This window comes from Tasmannia lanceolata, unplaced genomic scaffold, assembly GCF_043159265.1.
Source record: "Tasmannia lanceolata isolate RefF3 unplaced genomic scaffold, GAP_Taslan_0.1 ptg000024l, whole genome shotgun sequence".
NCBI classification, from domain to species: domain Eukaryota; kingdom Viridiplantae; phylum Streptophyta; class Magnoliopsida; order Canellales; family Winteraceae; genus Tasmannia; species Tasmannia lanceolata.
In genome coordinates, this window is record NW_027518701.1 from 1,791,442 (window position 1) to 1,812,039 (window position 20,598).

Genomic DNA, 20,598 nt, shown 5'->3' on the forward strand with positions numbered 1-20,598 from the left:
CCATTTATGGATTATATGTTATTTATATATACTATATCTTCTATGAAAAACAATATCCATGCATTATATAGCTAGTATATAAAAGGATCTACATAAAACAGCCCATAAAAACACCCTTTAAAGCATAGTTCTATTATAGTTATATCCCAAACTTCATAAAAGACAACATATATATGCTATATAATATATATGTGATTGAATCTCCACAAAACAATCTATAAACTTACTATTTTTGTGCTGATTTTTGTGAATATCCACCCTTCGAAGCATATACAATATACTTATGTATCATACCCTTCATGAAAAACAACTTACATAATTTATATAACAATTATTCGATGAAATCTTTGTGAAACAGCCACTATTGTGTGCTGATTTTTATTAAAAATAGTGACAAGTCCCCTAGAAAACACATGCATGGGTTGCTATACAAATCCCCTAGAAAATAGTGACAAATCCTCTAAATACACCATCTCCCATAGTTGTTTGACTCATCCAACCCATTCATTCTGTAGGTCATAGGTAGGATTATGATTATGGTTAGGATTATGGGTTATGGTTAGGGTTATGATTTGTGGAGGTTTTGAAATGGATGGCAAGAAATTAGGCTCATATAGATCGAATGGTTAGGATTATGGTATGGAGATGGTTTCTTAGGAACACCCAATCTATGTGAGGTCCTATAGAATGAATGGGTTGGATGAGTCAAACTACATGGAGATGGTGTATTTATAGTGGCTTGCTCAGGCTGCGCGATACCTCAGAAATTTCGCCCCCAATATATATATATATATATATATATATATATATATATATATATATATATATATATTTATTATATTATGGGGCCCACAAGTTGCGCCCAAGAGGGAATGGAAAATTTATTGCCGTACACACTCCCTGTTGGAGCATGCAGCTATATTTTTGGATCCTTTGGGTTTCCCCCAAAATGCTTGTATCTCCTTCTAATATATCTTTTCCGTATTCTGCCTCTTATACTATTTATTTCTAATTAAATATTTCCTATAATCTAGGATACAAAAGAGCATTTAACCTTTTAAGAGAGAGATGGATTTTCGAGGGCCAAAATGAGGCCCACCAAATCTTTTTTTTTATACGCTATCTCCCTAATTGGGAGTGTGCGGCTAAAATTTTGGAAGTAGGAATTGCGTCTAAGTTTTTGGGAGGCCTCTAAAAATCGAAATGTAAATTCTCCACTTAACTTTGCAAGTGCCAAAAATACCCTTATGTCAATACTTAAAGTAATATACTAACTAGGGTAATTTAGTCTCACATATTTTATTAAAAATTAGGGTGCAATTAACTCAACTCAACAAAGCCTTTGCCCCAAACTAGTTGGGGTCGGCTAAATGAATCCTTTAGAAAAAAATTCTTGAAGCAGGTAAAAGGAATCTACCCGGCTCTAATCTTGGTTCTAGTTGGGTTCTTCTACGTGGATCATTTTCTTCCATTCTATCCTATCCAAGGTCATGTGCTCTATTATGTTCCTAGCTATCAAGTCTTTCCTCACTGTTTCTACCCAAGTTGTTTTTAGTCCGCCCCTACCTCTTTTTACTCCATCAATTTGGCACGAGTCGCCTCTTCTCACCGGAGCATCCAAAGGTCTACGTTGGATATGGTCAAATCATCTTAAGCGGTGCTCTCTCATCTTCTCCTCAATTGGAGCCACCCCCACCTTTTTACGAATGTCTTCATTTTTAATTCTATCTAGCCTTGTGTGACCGCACATCCATCTAAGCATTTGCATCTCCGCTACACTCATTTTATGCACATGCTGCTTCTTGGAACAATATTTTAGGGTGCAATTAACAATATTTTAAATTACTAAAACCTAATTAAAGTTTCAGTTGTTACACTTCAACAATCTCAACTTTTTCCTTGAAATCATATTTATAAACCTCCACATGTAACCCTAATTCTACATAACAGTATGCATAACAATACATGTGAACAATGTGGAATAGTGAAGCGGGCCCCATCTTTATAACTTAAACATCACTTAACCATGGTTTAAAACGACGGATAGCGAAACCAAAATCATAAGTATATTAGTGATATAATATTATTATGTATAAAATAATTATATTCATATGAATTGCATTCATAGTGTAGTGCATGTATTGTGTACATATGTTTATTTAATATTTTTTGAATGTATATATTATTTAAATTACAAGTGAAATATGTTATTTACTGAATTATCAGACCTGTGCGACAACGGGAGTCACTAGGTGTGTGATGGTATTAAAATATTATGGATGGGGCTGTCTTGCTTGTGTGATGATTTCTAAGTTTGTATTTGTGTTTATTTTGCATTTCTTGAGGTTTCAATTTATAGTAATATCATTTGCAAACGTTTCCATATGTTTCCATAATTTTACAGGATTTTCACCAAAATTTTCAATCATAACCGAAACATTTCCGTGTTCATGGTAACTAAAATAAAAACTGAAACCGAAATTTAAAACATTGCACTTAATATGACTTAAGAGCTAACAATGGGCCTTACCACGTAAACATCATACACTTATAACTAAATAAATAAATAAATTGGGACCTATCACTTATTTCATTGGCGATGGAAATGAAAACATTTCGGTCGTTTCGGGGAAATTTAAAACTATTCTCTCACTACAATACACCACGCACACACTACATCACTACTCAACTACCATTACATCTCATTGTTAGTTGGGGGATCGGAAAGGATCACACAAGGGATTTTAGGTGCAGCAGAATGGCCTAAAATATATATAAACAAAAATTCTCTTTGATCACTTGCCTTAACCTAGAGACTAGATGTACCAATGGTGATGAAAATAAAACACAGAGATTAGAATTTATATCAGATTGGGTATTCGACCGATAACCTTCTGCTTGATCTACTCCTAGCCTGGCTTCTTGCCTTCTAAAGGTAGATGCCTCGAAAGTTGAATTAGTGGCTTCCTTTGCCACATACAAGAGGATTGAAGAACTTTTATTCTATTTCTAGTTCTAAACTAGAATAGGGATTATGGGAGAAGATCTAGAGAGCAAAGGAGAGATAGATTCTGATGTGAAAAACTGAGAAAAGAAGAAAAGGTTGGACGTCCAAGGCCAAATCGCTTTGGCCAAAATGTAGAAGAAGCAGGTTGGACGTCCAACAACTCTCTTCTTATTCCCTTTTTAATATTTTTTTATAAAATAAAATCCATATATATCTTTATGTGTTTTTAGTCTTTTTCTCTCTTTCTCCTTATCTGCATCAAAACTGCTCAAATCAACGAAGCAGAAATTAGCCAACAGAACAACCAATAGGAATCTAGCAGCCCATTTATTCCTTAATTAATTAATCATACTAATTAACTAATATACTTCGTATATTCACTAAAGTGCATACACCGTATATACGGTGTAAATCCTTCATGTGTCTCATACAATGGATCACATCCCTCCTCACAATCTATAAATCCGGGACCCTGATCCACGAAGAATCGTAGCGGTTCAAACGAGTTATGCGTGGGATCATCGCAAGGATCCGACGGTCGATCCGGCAGAACCCAAGATGAGCCCCACTACGACCTCGCTTTGTAGTCACATTACGGTCACATTGGGCAAGTGGCCCCCATTAGGGCATAACCCTGAAGATGACCGTCAAATAATCCAATACCCCTAATCACATCTTATTTGTATGTCATTCTTCTAAATCCTCACTTACTAAGTTGGGCCCCACGGGGGGTGGACACTTACTACCCCCTTGGCTCGACCTAAGGTATACCTTTCAATTCACATGCATGGGCCTGCAAATGCATTTGCAAATTCCCTTTTCCAAACATCAAATATTTTGGAAAACATTTTTGATAAACCATTTACAAAAATCACCTGGCCAGGTATTTTAGAAGGCCCTTGTTGTGACTTTCCTCACTAAGGAGGTGGAGGATACCATTTTGGGTATCCTATTCATCTCGTAGTTTACGCTATCCCAAACCGAGAACCACTCTAAGGTAGACCAAATCCATAAGGCGGGTCCACAGACCAATACGATCCCTCAGGTCTAAGGACAAATAAAGGGTCATGTCTGGGTAGAATAACCTTATCCTTATTCTTAGTCCACAAGTTATTCTAGTATGATCCTGTTTAGTGCGTGAGCCATTCATTACACCCATTCTGCCTGCTTAGGGTCCACTACCCCAGTGGTTGAGATGAGCTACCCCAATTCGTGTATGGCGGCAAAACCGATGCTGGTTGTGTACAGGAAGAGATGTCCAGTCTCAACCACAATAGGAACTTTTAAGGTCTGCAAAGATTTAGAATATCATATCTACCCGCGCCTTAGGATCTGTGAATCCATGAGCATGATATTCCTACTTTGCGGCCTAGGGATCAACATGTGTCGAAAGTAAGCACATCACACACATTCAAATGTAAATACCCAATAGATGCCATGAAATCAAACTTTTGTTAATAAATTCATTTCAATACAACAAATGATGTAAAGAATCCAAACATGATTAGTATTTTATGTGATTATAATAGAATTACTGCACCATTTGAAAGTACCAGACTTATTTACATCTGTTGAATTTCTTGGATTCACGATTGGTAGTGTCTACCAACCATAAAAGCCCACGACCTAATCCAGTTTCTTGAAATTAAACCACATGAATAAAATAAAACAAAACACTATCAAGTCACTAACCATGCTATTAATTAACTATTTTTTGATGAAATTACAGTGAAAAGATTATGGATACCAAGTTGATTAGAGATATAGAATAATCTTCAAGATCTTGTAACAGTTTGAAGTAGAATCCTCTTATCTAGAAGCTTCTTCATCCTAGCTCTATGCACAATCTGCAACAAGAATGTTAGCGCAGGAAAACGCCAACCATATTTATAAGCCATCAAATGTAACCTTAATCCTAATGAACAGTACGCATGAACAATATGCGTGAAGAGTGCACGTGAAGAGTTCAGAATAGTGGAATGGGAACCATCTTTATAACTTATAGATCGCTTAACATGACTTAAGAACTAACAATCAAGGTTTCATGCTTAGGTTTCAGCATGCGCTTCGGTCGTGATAGAAATGGAAACATGTAGATTTCAATGGAAATTTCAGTGTGAGTCCTGTAAAATCACGAAAATGTATAAAAATATATGCAAATGATGGACATTTAATACGAAACATCAGGAAGTGCTAGAATAAACACCAATACAGATTAAAAAACAATCATATAAACAAAAAAACATCCATAAAGGTTTAACATCAAATACCTAGTGACATGCGTTGTCACGCATGTCTGATAATTCATTACATGTTTCACATGTAATTCATATAAATAATTATACAAAATACATATACCAAATTTCATATGCAATTCATATAAATATATAACACATATTGATATAGTATACCACTAATACACTGATAATTTTGGTTTCAGTGAGCATTTTAGTTTGGTATCCATTTCATTGTGAATGGATACAGAAACATTTATATCGTTCCGTGTTGGTTTCGATGGAAATTTAAAATCATTCGAACAATGGGCCCTACCACTTAAACATAATTCACTTTTTCTTTGAATGGTGTTAAACATAATTCACTTATAATCAAAGGAAACAATCAAAGTGGGTCCTATCTAGGGGTGCAACTCGGGCGGGTCGGGTTCGGGTTGAGGCCAACCCGAACCCAACCCGAGCAACCATTTACTCAACCCGAACCTGACCCGGCCGGAGTTCCAACCCGACGAGGTTCAACTCGACCCGACCCGAGCAGCCCTTTTTGCCAACCCGAAGCCGACCCAACCTGAGTTCAACCCGACCCAACCCGAGATTTTAAGCTTAAAAACCAAAAAAATTATTAAAAATTCCAGGTTGAACTCGGGTCGGGTTGCACAAGCCCTCAACCCGAACCGGACCCGAACTCAACCCGGGTTGAGAAAACCCAACCCGAACCCAACTTGAACTCAACCCAACCCGAGTTTTTTCCGGGTTGAACCCGCCGGGTTCGGGTTGAGCCCGCCCGAGTTGCACCCCTAGTCCTATCACTTAACCTAAACAACTTAAACAAAATCCAATGGAACAAAAGAGTGGGCCCCAATTCGTGGGATTTTTATTCCCCCTCCTTTGAGTAGAGCTTGATATTCCACCCCTTCTAGTTGCTTGTTTTAGGCTTTTAGCTTCCTTCTTGGATCATTAGTTCCTTCAAAGTGTCTGGTAGGATGAACTACATTAGGAGATGAAATGTGTTAAGCCTTCGGATGATTAAAAAAGGGTCCAAGTAAGTAGTTTCTCTTCCTCTAACGTCTTCTTCCTCAGTTTTTTCTTTACTTTTCCTTTCCATTAGCCTCGAGCCACATTGTGAATATAGAGGACTTAAACACACAATTCTAGGGCGCATATTTCCATGACACAATAGAACAAACATTTTTCCCATAAATGATCTTTTTTCAAAATAACTAAGACGTAGATAAAAAATAATTTAAAGATAATGATGTATGTTTTGATCAATTAGAATGCCAAATTAATAGAAGGACTTGCAAATGAAAACCCTAAGATTCTCCAACAAATACCCATTATAAATTAAAGAGCGGCAATGCCTGCAATGATCCTTATAAATAATTTTTCTATATTTTTAAAAGATTTAATCCATGAAAAATGACATTTCGTGGACTAATATGTGCAAACACATCTTAGTTGATGCATTTGTATGTTAATGGATGCTAATTACAAAAAGAGTAAGAAAATGCATGCCTGACCTCAAACTGTCAAAATCAGGTTTCTGAGTCATTTCAATCAAAATTTGGATTGTCAATGACATACTGTAATGCCTATACAGCGTGTGTTTCAGTCGACATCACCAAAACAATACCGACATTGTATCGAAGTGGCCAAAATTTTGATCAAGACTTTGTAAAGATATGAATCCATTTGAATTTTGTTTCAATTGCAGCAATACCATCATAATGCATCAAATAAGATGTGTAGCGACACCAATATCTAATAAGAAATGAACAGCATGTCCTCCGTTGATCTAATAAATCCTTCCCAGTTCTCATTAATCGCTATTACATGAAAACTGAAAAGCATATAATTCTGTCTAATACATTGCTTCTCATAATTTTGATGAAACTAATGATTATTTGAGTTGCCATCCAGTATTTCACCATAAAATCCTAGCCATGCAATTACACAATTACAAGATATATCCAACAGTTTTGATTGAAAATTATGAAGATATGTAATTGAGATCTTCTAATAGAGAATAATGCATCATTTTTATATAAATACGAGAATATTCCGCAATATAAAATTCCAGAACAAAAAATAGCAGTTCTCATTATGGATTGTCGCACTATTCATGAGTACAAAAATGTGTGAACTATTCAACATACTACCTTTCATTGCAGCATTCCGTGATGCAATCCGAAGCTCTTCTAGAAGCTCCTTTGCTTTATCGACTGTGGCCATTTTCATTTCCATGCTTACCTTGACAAAAGAAAACTCCCAATGATAAGTTTGTGGCAGCGGTACAAAACACACCAAAAAAAAATGCGATATACCTCGGCATAGTTATTGTATCCTAGAATATTAGCTTTCGCCAACCTAAGCTTTAGGATTTGGTCAATAATTGGTGTATTATCTAGATCTTCGTTGGAGGCACGGGTTGTATAAGCACGATAAACTTCTTCACGCAAAGATCGGTTTCTTGCATGTTGTAAAACACGGCGATAGCATGGAAAATCCAATGTAATTATCCACGGCCCTTTTTCTGTTGTAGCATTTGCATGACCCTAAAGTAAGAAGAGAAGCCATTAAAAAAACAGAGAAGGAATGGAAGCCAAATGCAAAAAACTTGAGAATTCACCAAATAGAAAAACAAACGTAATTACATAATTAGCATCTCAACAGAAAATACCTTGGAAATTGCCGTTTGTGCATACAAACCAAGGGCAGTAGCAGGCAAGCCGTCAACTTCCATCTTATCCGTAATTAGTTTTTCATAATTTTTGGTGGCATCAAAAATATTTGCATCAAATTTTTGTGAAAGTTTTCCCAATTCCTGCAAAACAAATTAAGGGTAGCAGATGAGAAACAATAGAACTAGAAAATGAAGATGATGAATCTCTTCATCAATATTTGTCTGATTTAAAATAACAAACCAAAAAATCACTTCTTTATTTTCCAATAATAGAGAAGCATATCTGTCATGAACCGAATTATTGCTTTGTTTTCCTTGTAAACAGATTACAATATCTAAGAGACATTTTTTATTTATCTTTCTGTCATTGTATAAATTAATATTTGCCTTTCTGATTTACACAAGCAATCTCCCTAAAATCTCTCTCTCAGATCTTCCGCAAAACCCACTTTGGGTTTCTTTTTTATCTTTTCACAAATCTCTCTCTCTCTCTCTCTCCTGCACATTGTGCATTACGGCAACCCTCTAGGTTTGCCGTAACTCTCAAAACACAAAAAAAAAATCACCTTTGCCATAACTCTCTTTTTTTTTGTTTCGGATCTCTTTCTCTCTCCTCTATGCTTTTGCACAAACCCAAGATTGGTTTTGCCGTAAACCCTTCTCTCTCCACTAAGTTATTGTTCTATCTTCCTCCTTTTCTCTCTCCATCCAAATCCCTTTTTCATCCCTAGATCCCTCATTCCTTCCTTTCTTTGTCTTTTGAATCCCTAAATCTCCACTCTAAACTATTATTTTCTCTTTTCTATATTTTTTGGCTTGTGTCTGTGTAGATCTACTGCTCAAAATCGTTTTTCCATTCCCAAAACTCTACTCAAAATCCTCTTATTTTCTCTTTTATACATATTTTTGGCTTCTATGGCCTTTGTCTTATTCTCCAAGGTGCACCACAAGTGTTTGATGAAATGTCTAAGAGGGATTTGGTTCCTTGAAAGTCTTCTTTTCTTTGCAAGTTGAAGGTATTCGGCCTTCAACTTGAGGCGAAGTCTTGTCTAGTGTTGTCTTGTATTCTTTTCTTGTCTTCTTGTTGTTGCCTTGGTGTTGTTGCCTCTTGTCTTGTTGTCGTCTCCGGGCTCATGTAGTCTCGCCCGAGGGGGAGTGTTGGTGGTTGGTTGGTGTTGTTCTTCCTTGTCTGTCATGTCGTCTTCACTAGTTGATATTGTTCACCCTTCTATGGCTCATTTCTTCCTCTCATTGTCAGTCCTTTGCATTGTTAGTTCTTCATATTGTTCATTGTTTCTTCTTCGCATTCTTGGAGTTGTTATTGGCGTAGTTTTACGCATTCATCGTGATTTGCGTTGCAATCCACTTTTCATTGTCCGGCTATATGCCGTGTCACTAGCGTGGCTATCGACCTTATCTCTCCAAGCGACTGTTGTTGTCGACCTTGTTTCCAGACGATGGTGCCCCCATCATTAGTTGGTTCTATTCAGGCAACAGTGTCCCCCGTCGACCTTGTCTCCAGACAATGGTGTCCCCACCATTGGTTGTTTCTCTTTAGGTGGCGGTTTCCTCCGTCGACCTTGTCTCCAGACGATGGTGTCCCCATTGTTGGCCGGTTATCAATGCCCCCCGTTGACCTTCTCTGCGAATGATGGTGTCCCTATCGTTGGATGGTTATCTTCAAGCGACGATGTCCCCCGTCGACCGTGTCTCTCCGGACGACGTTGTCCCCATCATTGGTTCGTTATATCTTCAGGAGGCGATATCCCTCATCGACCTTGTCTCTCCGGGCGACAGTGTCCGTCATGGTCGATTCTCTCTCCAGGCGATGGTGTCCCCCATTCATTGGTTGTTATCTTTCTCCAGGCAACAATGTCTTCCTTCTTTGGTTGGTTCCGATCACCTTTATGGTAGTTGTTCTTCTTCTCTTGGCGTTGTGCTGCTCAGCTGACGTCACTGCTCGTGGTACTTCAATGTTACTTGTGCGCGCCTTCCGTGCTCTTTTTGCTCGATGGATCGCTGATATTTCCCTGCTGAGGTGTCTCCATTCGATCTGTCAAGGTCTGTAGATTTATCAGTCGGGTTCTCATGTAGGGGGAGGCCCTGTTCTGATCGCTCTCGTCGTCATGCTGATTCAGGGAGAGTTGCTCCTTTTTTATGGTCGTTGATCCCGCTAATGTACTCTTGTGGCCGTTGCTTTTTATTATTATGTTTGTCATTATGTATTCACCACACCAGCATGAGGGGAGTGTTGTACCAAGCTGTCTATATATGAGATTATTGTTCTTTTTGTTGCATGGTTATTTTTTAATTGGTTGTTGTAGTTTTCTTTGTAGCAAGCTGGGGTTCCATAGTATATACACTCCAGCTTGAGGAGGAGTGTTGAATAATGTAGTAGAGGGTAGTATAGTCTTTGTACACATGTTGCCCTATTTGGGCCTATATATACATCATTTACATGAGGGAGCTTCTTAGTGGAGACTCACCATCTTCTCCATTCCTCTTCTTCTTCCTTATTAACCTAATCCCCATTTCTAACACCCCTTAATAATCTAGGTTATAATCTGTAAGTCAAAATCTCTCTGAGGTGAATTTTCAAACAATTACACTGCCAAAAATTCTTTTGTTTAGGTAATTCCATATTGGTTGATCTATCTTCGAATTTTTTGCAATGTCTAACTTTCTTGTTGTTGTTGTGATTCCAACAAAAAAATTATTAGAATGTAAAAGGAAGCATAATATACAAGAAATAAGAACATATCGCTAGGAACTAGATCCCATAAAACGGCAGGGAGATAACACCAGCCGGTTCTCGTTTCTAATTTTTAGTCATAGCTTTAAATTTACCATTTTATTTTTAACTTTGACTGATGGGTTATTATTTTCAGTCCACTTCCCGATATGCCTTGATCTCAAGTCGAATAACAGGTTTAAAATCAGATTGTATACCATTATCTAAGTTACAAGCATTGACTTGTATAGCTACTTGGAACTTTGGAAGTCACGCTTAAATAAATAATGATAATATACGAAAGTTCCCATATCTCATCTTCTAGGCTAGTAAACAGTTTAATTGATGTTTCAGTTTCGGATGCAAAAATCAACTGGAGAGAGTTAGAAATTATTTACTGGTCAGTAAAAATTATACACATGCAAATGGAGCATGATATATCACCCATAACCAGCCTCCTCAAATTCCATAGTTTTCTTGCATGCTAAAACAATCCAGCATAAAAGCATCAAATCATCGATTTAATCATGAAATGAAAATGGAATGATGGAACGGTAGGCTCTAGAGTTCACCTGTTGAATTTTATTAAACTGGTCTCTTTTATCATCTTCGAGAGAAACACCATTAAGAACTGCTTCCTTTATCTGAGCTGCACAAAAATAATACCGATTTATGAGATGAAGTAGTAAAGCTTCAGCCAAACTCATGTTGTCGAAATACATATACATACTATATATATGCATTCATAGACAAGCATAAGATAATAAGATAACTATTAACCTGTTCCATGCAAAATTTTAGAACAAAATCGTTGCACTTATTACCTTCTGAAACACCAGGACAACCGGATAGAAGAGAAGTAGGAATTGCATTCTTATCAAGACCACTCCAAAGAAAGTCCATATCCATCTAGAGAACTGATACTAATATGCAATGTTTCCAAACATATCATTCCTATCATGAAGAACATATCTATCTTATGTTGAAAGATTTCTATCCTAAAGAATACAGAAGGTGAAATATTCTATCATATTTTATCTCTTAATAGTAGTTACGTTAATGGATTCACCATACAAGTTGAATTACAAACCTAAGCAACTAACATCCTTCTTAACTTTGCATACTTGGCAGGATGAAATGATTTAAAAGGATGATTCCAAAAACTTATGATTGATGCAGTAGTCATGAGAGGGGGGCGGGGGGCGCAAATATTATGATAATATGAGAATCGAAGGTGATGGGGGTATCAAAAAATCTAATAAACAAACCATGGGGCAGAAGTCAGAGGGAGAAGACAGCCCTGGATGGAAAGGGAACAGCGAGGCTTTATAGTAATCATGAGAGAGTACAACATCAGGGCAGAAGAGGTTATTGGAAAGGATTTCTGTCTAACTACTTGGTTCCTGAATAGGGGATCAAACATTAGACGAAATCTTCTAGCGATCTATGGTACAACGAGGGCAAGGGAGTGCAATCCTTTCCGAGAGGAATTAAAGTGTCTAAAGGTACGGTCAAGGGGCTCATGGATCATTAGAGTAGACTTTAATACAGTTAGATTTCCTAATTAAAAGAGTAGTATGGGAAGAACAATCATTAGGATGAGAAATCTGTGCAGCTTCATTCAAGTGAGTGAACTAACGGATCTACCGCTGGAGCGGACAAATTTCACATAGTCTAATAATCAAAAGAATCCAATTCTATGCTGGCTTGATTGTGTGATGATATCGAAGGATGGGAAAAGAAATTTCCCCTAATCCTACAAAGAGCACTTCATTAGCCAATTTCTAATCATATTGCCCTCTGTTGGTGGAATTAAAAGATTACGAAGCCGAACCGAGGCCAATCAAAATGGACATGTCACTTTGTGAGACAAGATTTGACAAGAAGGTTAAGGATTGGTGGAATGAGAGTAATGGGATGGGCTGGAATGGCTTTATATTATGTAGGAAGTTGAAAGCATTGAAAAGTAAAATCGAGGCATGGCAAAAAAAGGAGGTTCAATCTCAACGTACCTACAAAAAAAAGGAATGGCGAAAAGAATTTGAGAAAGAGATGAAAGTGTGAAAAGAGGAAATCCTACAATCAATAAAGCTCATTGATAAGAAGGAAGAGGAGAATGCCCCACAGGAGGACAGAAATATGAGGATGGCCAAAGCAAAACATGAGGAAATCCTGCAAAGGGAAAAAATTAGTTGGCAACTAAAACCGTATGCTATTTGGCTCAAGGAGGGAGATAAGAACACTAAATTCTTCCATCGAATGGCAAATGCAAGGAGGATAAATCCACAAATTGGCTTTTAGAAGGGGAGGTGATGATTGAGGAAACGGAGACCATAAAAAATTCCCATGTTCAATACTTCTCTAAGCTCTATGCATGAGTATGACTAGGGGTTGAAGCTTGAGGACTTATTGTTCAAAAAGATCACACTAGAACAAAAAAGATGGCTAGAGAAACTCTCAGAGGAGGAAGTGAGAGATGCAATATTTTCTATGAAAAAAGATAAAGCTCCTAGACCCGTTGGTTTTCATCTTGCCTCTACGGAAGGGTTTTGAAGAGACCCTCTGTCGAGCCTCCTTCTTGCAGCCATATGAAACTTATTCTAACAAAAACTTAGCTTAACATAGGCTCTATTACCAATTGGTTCAGTCACAGACACACTAAAATCCGTCTAAGATAACTGTCAGAAGACTCGGAACATATACGAACAGTGATAGATTTACAATTCAGGACTAGTAAAGTATGAAAATTTTCCAAAACAGCCCAAAGGATAGATCTAGGGAAGAAACTATGAGATTAAGCAAGAAATAATTCACATGAACAGCAGTTAATAAATCCTAATAGCGTAAATAGAGACTACAACTCAACAAAGCCTTTGACCCAGACTAGTTGGGGTCGGCTAAATAAATCCTTTAGAAAAATTTCATGAAGAAGGTGAAAGGAATCTACCAGCCTCTAATCCTTTAGAAAAACTATGTTGAGTTGTTAAGTTGTAAATAGAGACTACAAAATAAGAAAATCACATAATTGAAAGGAAATACTAAGAATACAGCCCTATCCAATCCAAATCTATGATTGGAAGGTGCAGCCAAGAAGAGAGAGATCTCAAAAAAATAAAAATAAAAATAGAATCCAAAACCCTTTTATATCCAACTAGAATAATCTTTAACTAAGAGGAGAGAGTAACAAGAGTTAAATTAAAAAGAATTATCCCTAAGGTTACTTAAGGGTCATGGGGACCCTTTCAGTGGGTCATGGCTCATGCATGCATCAATAATCTAGAAACACATCAAAGCAAGCTACCTGTGGGACAAAAAAATGCCTCAAACGCAAGTTGCATCTGTTGGCACATCAAAGAGTCACCTAAACAACAAGGTGGTTAAGAATCCTAATTCCACAAATATTTATCGATTGGGTAAAATTTGTATCACAGTCATTGTTTTAAATTTCAGCCGAAATCTGAAATTCGGATTTCGGTTGAGACCGAAACCGAAATTTGGCGAAATCCGAAATAAATTGATTTTTAAAAAATATATAGAAATATTCCGAAATTTCGGCCTAAATTTGGTAAATAATTAAATAATAATTTTTATTATTATTACCAGATTTCGGCCAAAATTTTGGGATTTCGGCCAAGGCCGAAATGGATGCCAAAACCGAAATTTAAAACCATGATCACAGTAAGAACTTCAAGAAAGATAAAAGATAATGAAACTATGCTGTCTTTTTTTTAGGGCAAGGTTGTCTAACAAAGGAAGATAACTACAGTCATAGTGCCAAAAATATTGAAACAATATATTTTCCAACTACATACATGATCAATTAATTAAAATATTAAAATATCAACTGTTGACCTAGAGCAATATCATCTTGGTGGCCTGAAAAACCTACACTCTGCGTTGTTTGAGTAATTAAATCTTCAAATAATTTAAGTAAAAAAATGCATGATAATTACCTTCTACTATACGTTTTTGAGCATCATTCAATGTCTGCCAACATGAAGACTCTTGAATAGCCTTAAATGCATTGTAAATCGGCTTGCTTTGTCCCAATCTAAGCTGAAATTTAACCTTCTCGGGCTGTAAAACAAAGCTAAGAAATTTTAAATGCGAGGAGAAGCTGAGAAAACTATTCATCCCAAATGTCAAAAAGTAGGAACATTATCTGCTAAGAAAAAATGTTATTATATACAAATTCCTTAGCTAAGAAAGGTGCTTGATAGAGCTGTTTTGACTTTTCAAATAGGATTATCATTGTTGTAAGGAGCTTATTTGGAACTAATTCTCCTCTTTTATTTATATTTTTTCCCATTCTCGTTTTGATGAAGTCACCTCATCCCTTTTTCCTTGTTACTTCTTTTCTTTGCCTGATAATCTTTCCCGCTAAATCTCAAAAAGAGAAAAAAAAAAATAAAGCAACCTTAAGCATTGTTCAAAAATTAAATTGCAGATAAGCAGATATTCAATACTAACAAGTAAGATGTGTTCAGTTGTAAGTAATCCACAAAATTAAAGTATATATTACTAAGATCGGTATCTTATAATCTCAGATGCAATGCATTGTGCCTAAGTACACCACTAAACTAGATAATATGAGCACACAAAACTAATAGCAATGGGATGTGGCACACACTAAATTTCAGAGAATATTGGGCTTATAAGGGCAGCCCAGTGCACAAGGCTCCCGCCGTTGCAGAGCCTGGGGAGGGCTAGATGTACGAAACCTTACCCCTGCTTTGCAGAGAGGCTGTTTCCGTGACTCGAACCCGTGACCACAAGGTCACAATGGAGCAACTTTACCGTTGCGCCAAGGCTTGCCCTCTGATATTGGGCTTATCCAACATCTTCTTTTTTTGTACTAGAACAGACAGGGTTATCCAATGGCCCTAGTGCTCTATCAATAGATATTGTGTTTCCAATAAAGACTTCGGTTCATAATCTGCCTTCTTCAAGTGTAATAAAAAAAGATAAATTGTTTTACTTCGTTGTAATATATTATAATTGGCGTGCACTTCATAGGAGGTCGGTACAAATATGGTAACTTTGATTTTAATGTTTACCACCCATCCAATAAGGCACGTAGTTTACCAGCTTACTGCAACAGAAACCAATACCCAATTACAAGTGAGATGTTGTGTTGTTTATAGCAATCCAGAGGAAACATATTCCCCCATGAGCAATGATTGATGAAAAGTAGGATGAATTTTATTTCCCTCAATAGTATAAATTATTTGGAAAGACTGAAATTCCCATGCCTTCTCAGGCAACTATACAACAGGAAGTGGCCTATAATCATTGAGGTTTATATAATGGTTCATAAACAAGATTATTTTAATGGATTTCTTTAATACATTATCTAAAATTGGATGGGTGTTAGCCTATCATCATTGAGGTTTATATAAGGGTTCATAAACAAGATTATTTTAATGGATTTCTTTAATCCATTATCTAAAAATTGGATGGGTGTTAACAGGGAGATACGATACGGAAGGTCCCCCTAGAAGGATGAATAAAGTTCAACTTTAAGAAGAGAAATCATGCAATACTAAGTCGAGGAGTTTGCTCACTCCAAAACAGAGAGAATTTGTGGTAAGATAATTGAATCTTCTCCCCTTTGAAGATTCTAATACCAATTTAGAGAGACAGACAATATCCAAAGCACTTTTGAGATTGGTTGCATGCCCCACAATCACACAGAAGGAAACTTAAATGCAGATCAGTTAGTGAATAAGGAAACTACATTCGATAATCCAATGTTTTGGTATCAAATGCCTAATGCGCAGTATTAGCCAATTTGTGCTTCTTGTAATTTTCCTTTGGTATTGATAAAGTTTCTTATTTAAGAGTTCAAAAACATGAAATAATTAACCAGCTTAGAGCTCATTTTGGTCATGAAAAAAATCTACATTTCAGATGCTACATACTGCTATCATGATTTTCATATCTATCCAAAGTTCAATTATATTTCAAGTAATGGGGTTAGCACCTATATCTTCATGGTAGATTATGATGAATACATACACATGAAAAGACTGACCTCATCTCGCATACTGATGCAATTCAAAACACTAACAATTTACATTACATGAACAGAATTTCGAGTATAGAAAAACAATGAAAGAAATCTGGAAAAAAAACTTCTAATCATTAAATTATTACCAAGTTTAATAAACTCAATAAAACATTAAGGAAAAGAATGACAATGAATAAGAAACCAATATTTACAACAGCTTAGATAAATACATGCCCTCTATTTTAAAGTTTTATCACTGGCTATTACAATTAACAAGGAACTGTAAAAGACAATGAAAGAAGTTCACAAAAAAAAGTGTATTTATCAAAATTTGATAAGGCACAGTTCTCAACTCAACTAAGCCTTCGTCCGAAACTAGTTGGGGTCAGCTAATGAATCCTTTAGAAAATTTTCTTGAAGAAGGTGAAAGGATCTACCCGGCTCAAATTGACTAAGTCTAATTCTGACACTAGTTGGGTTCGTCTATATGGATCATTTTCTTCCATTCTCTCCTATCCAAGGTCATGTTCTCTGTTATGTTCATAGCCATCAAGTCTTTCCTCACTGTTTCTACGCAAGTTGTTTTCGGTCAGCCCCTACCTCTTTTCACTCCATCAACTTGGCTCAAGTCACTTCTTCTTACTGGAGCATCCAAAGGCCTGCATTGGATATGCCTGATAAGGCACAGTTCTATAGAATAAAAATAAAGAGAGAAATAGAAGAAGAAGAAAATAGGTTAATTCGAGGAAACATAATAATTTTCTATATTTCTTCTCTTACAATCTAGCCATTCTTTAAACTAATTCTAACTTAATTAACTCTTTATTCAACCATATAATTACTCCCTAAATCCAGCAACTATAACATATAATTATTCCATAAATCAAGCAATTACAGCAGTACACTTTTATCTTGAAAACTCATAAAACATGGAATAAAGATAATTTACTAAGCTAATCACAGTAGAGTTCTTCAACTTAGTGATTGCTTACACAAAGCAGATTATCAAACATCCTATATAAGTAATGAAAAGAAGAACAACCTGGACTTGTTCAATGGCGGAACGAAGTTCTGGAAAATCCTTAACTGACTTGAGGTGTTCTACAATCCCCCAAACCACTTTCAACCGATCGATAATCCTCTCCAAAGGCACAACTAATTTGGGCCATATGGGTTCCACTGTATTCTCCAACTCAATCAGGTCACTCTCCTGCCATTAAACTCCATCAATCATTTAAAACCCTAATAAAATGTTTATGAAATGAGAATTAAAATAGAGGGAGTCAGTCATACAAGTTTGTTCAAAAGAGTTGGGATTCCTGTCAGGATGTGATTGGGTTGGATGATGTTGTAAGGTGGGAAGATGAAATCTTGAAGGAGAGGATTCTGTTGGGGGTTTTGTTGGGAAGCCATTAGAGGAGCAGAAAAGGAGAAAGTGAAGGTTGTGGAATTTGAGGGGAGAGAAGGAGGAGGGAGATAAAGGGAGAGAAAATGAGAAATGCAGGTCGTCATCAGTATAGTTGGCAGCCAAAGAGAAGATAAAGATCGCTTGAGGACGAAATTTCAAATATTTGACCTTAATTCTTTAAGAGCAATGAATGAAATTCCGGAACGAAATGAATTAAATAAGATTTTATAATTATTACCAAATTTCGACCGAAATTTCGGAATTTCGATTGAAATTTCAGGGGTCCGAAACCGGTACCGAAACCGAAATTTTAAACCATGGTTGTAAGTCTGTAACAAACAGACGGATATATCCGTGGGTCGCTGAACGCAAGTATTGTACGCATACCTAGTTGACCATTAACCTAATTAGTAGGAAAATTAGTATAAAATATTTTTAAATTTTTTTAACCGATAGATCTTGTTCATCCAATGTCTGTAGAGCACAAGAACGTCGAAATCTAATAAGAAATGAATGAGATATGAATTTTACAAGTTAACCCTGAAAAACTGAAAATCTGTCGTCGGGCATCCGAAGCCCTGTTTGGGCAACTAAAGTCGGGTTTCCGAGGAAAGATTTTGGGTGTCTGAACATGTTAAAAAAGTCACCTGAGGAGCTCAAAATCTCAGAGGCGCCTGAAGCCTTGTCCAAGCACCCGAGTCAGGCGTCTGAAGACCCCATCGGGCTTCCAAACATTGTTTTTATCTTTTCACAATTGTTATTTGGTCGAGCGTCCGAAAGGCTTCCAAATTAGCTTCCAAGATGACCGTTGGAAAGTATATATATATGAGGAAAATGATTATACGCTTGAAGCGCATTTGCTTAGGTAAGCTTGAAGAGAGAGAGAACTCTTCTTATTGGCTGCAAAGGTGGGCCCAAAACGTGAAAGAAAAAAAATAGTTGCGGCGTTACGGAGGGTGCGTCTTGGACGTACCCTCAAAAAGACAAAAAAAACCCTTTTTAACGTTCTCTCTCTCTCTCTCTCTCTCTCTCTCTCTCTCTCTCTCTCTCTCTCTCTCTCTCTCTCCGATCGGAGCCCATCAAGCCGACAAGCCCTACAGGTGCGCTTCTTCCTCCTGCTCTCTATATCTTCTTTTTTTCTTTTTTCATTTCCATGAAAAAGGAGGGTTTCATCTTCTTGATTTTTCTGCAAAAAGAGGGTTTCATCTTATTCCAGTCACATATAGTTTTGGCATTGATTTTGTAATACAAGTTTAAAGGTGAAACCCTCTTTTTTCTGCGAAACATTTTATCGAAGTGGGATTGCTGGTAGATTTGTATTTGTATTTTTCTTTGTTTCTCCAGTGTAGATTTTTTTAAATCCGGTGAGGGGAGATATTCTTGGAGGTACTATATATGAAGGTTTGGGTTCCATCTTTTTCGTCAAATAGGGTTTTCAGCAACCCTATTTCATCTTGTTAATTATTTTTTTGGGTGAAATAGGCTTTGAATAAGAGACATTTGATCTGTTTTTATTTTCAGAGGCCATCCGTTTGGGTTTCATCTTCTAGTTTTTTCTAGATGAAATTGGGGTTCTTTTTTTTACTTCTTTTTTTTTCCAACAGCCATGTTTCATCTGATTTTTGTCAAATAGGGTTTAAAGGAAGGGTTTCTTGTTACTTTTTGGGTTTAAAGTCTATTAGTACCCTGCAGAAATAGAAACTCAAACTAACCATTCAAAAAATGTTAGGCTCTATCTTGCAAAACACAGTCAATGTTTTTTTTTTTCCTTATTTATATATTTAGGTTGGGTTAGTCAGAGAAAAATCATTTGGAACCACAAAAGATCGAATGATGTATATTGAGTCTATTAGTATTACATGATTGGCATGAATTTTGGGTCATAAGTGATCCAAATCAAAGCCTTAAAGTTTGTAACTCTTTCTCTTAACTGTTCATGTTTCTAATGCCGTATCATCAACCAACTACAGTGCTAATTCACTGGGATGCAACCAACCTCGAAGGAATGTGATTGTAAAGAGATGGCAGTTCGCAAAATTACTCGTTGTAACGCAAACAACAATAGAGGCCGGCCGCATTACAAATGCGACGGGATCAAAGTGAGTATTTTATTTGGTAGTTTTTATTTGCTTATTTCTTAACATGTATAAATTCTAATGTTGGAAACGACATGCAGGGCTACACATGTGAATATTTCAAATGGGCTGACCTTGATTTCGAGAGTACTGAGTCAGCCACTTACCCAAGGATTCACAATCGACGAGAAGGCAATGGCGAAAATAGGATGATCGAAGACCGCGTAACAGTACTTGAGAATGAGAATACCATGCGAAAGAATGAATTTAACATGTTTAAAGTGTTTGTAATTATGGGGTTTTATGTTTGTAATTATGGGGTTTATGTTTGTGTTTTTCGTGTGTCTTTCTACATTTAGGTGAGTAGTAGTAGTAGTAGTATCCTTTTGATGGTTCTACCTTTAGTAGTATTAGTATAAGTGATTGTACTAAGTTACATCAAACTCTGAC

General features: G+C 36.6%; 1 protein-coding gene across 2 annotated transcripts in view; it reads right to left on the bottom strand.

The window, feature by feature from the left end:
* LOC143857125 (putative cytosolic oligopeptidase A) overlaps positions 1-18,250 on the bottom strand; it is a 44,532-nt gene extending 26,282 nt beyond the window's left edge. The window contains exons 1-7 of one of the 2 annotated variants that reach the window (XM_077367411.1): positions 17,959-18,250; positions 17,708-17,875; positions 14,609-14,732; positions 11,228-11,304; positions 7,922-8,065; positions 7,566-7,796; positions 7,401-7,491 (exon numbers count right to left, since the gene is read on the bottom strand). In XM_077367411.1, the coding sequence (XP_077223526.1) occupies positions 7,401-7,491; positions 7,566-7,796; positions 7,922-8,065; positions 11,228-11,304; positions 14,609-14,732; positions 17,708-17,875; positions 17,959-18,177 (1,054 nt within the window). In that variant the 5' untranslated portion in view covers positions 18,178-18,250. The remainder of the gene's footprint in view (positions 1-7,400; positions 7,492-7,565; positions 7,797-7,921; positions 8,066-11,227; positions 11,305-14,608; positions 14,733-17,707; positions 17,876-17,958) is intronic. The other variant, XM_077367410.1, reaches the window with a different exon arrangement.
* Between the last annotated feature and the right edge of the window lie 2,348 nt (positions 18,251-20,598).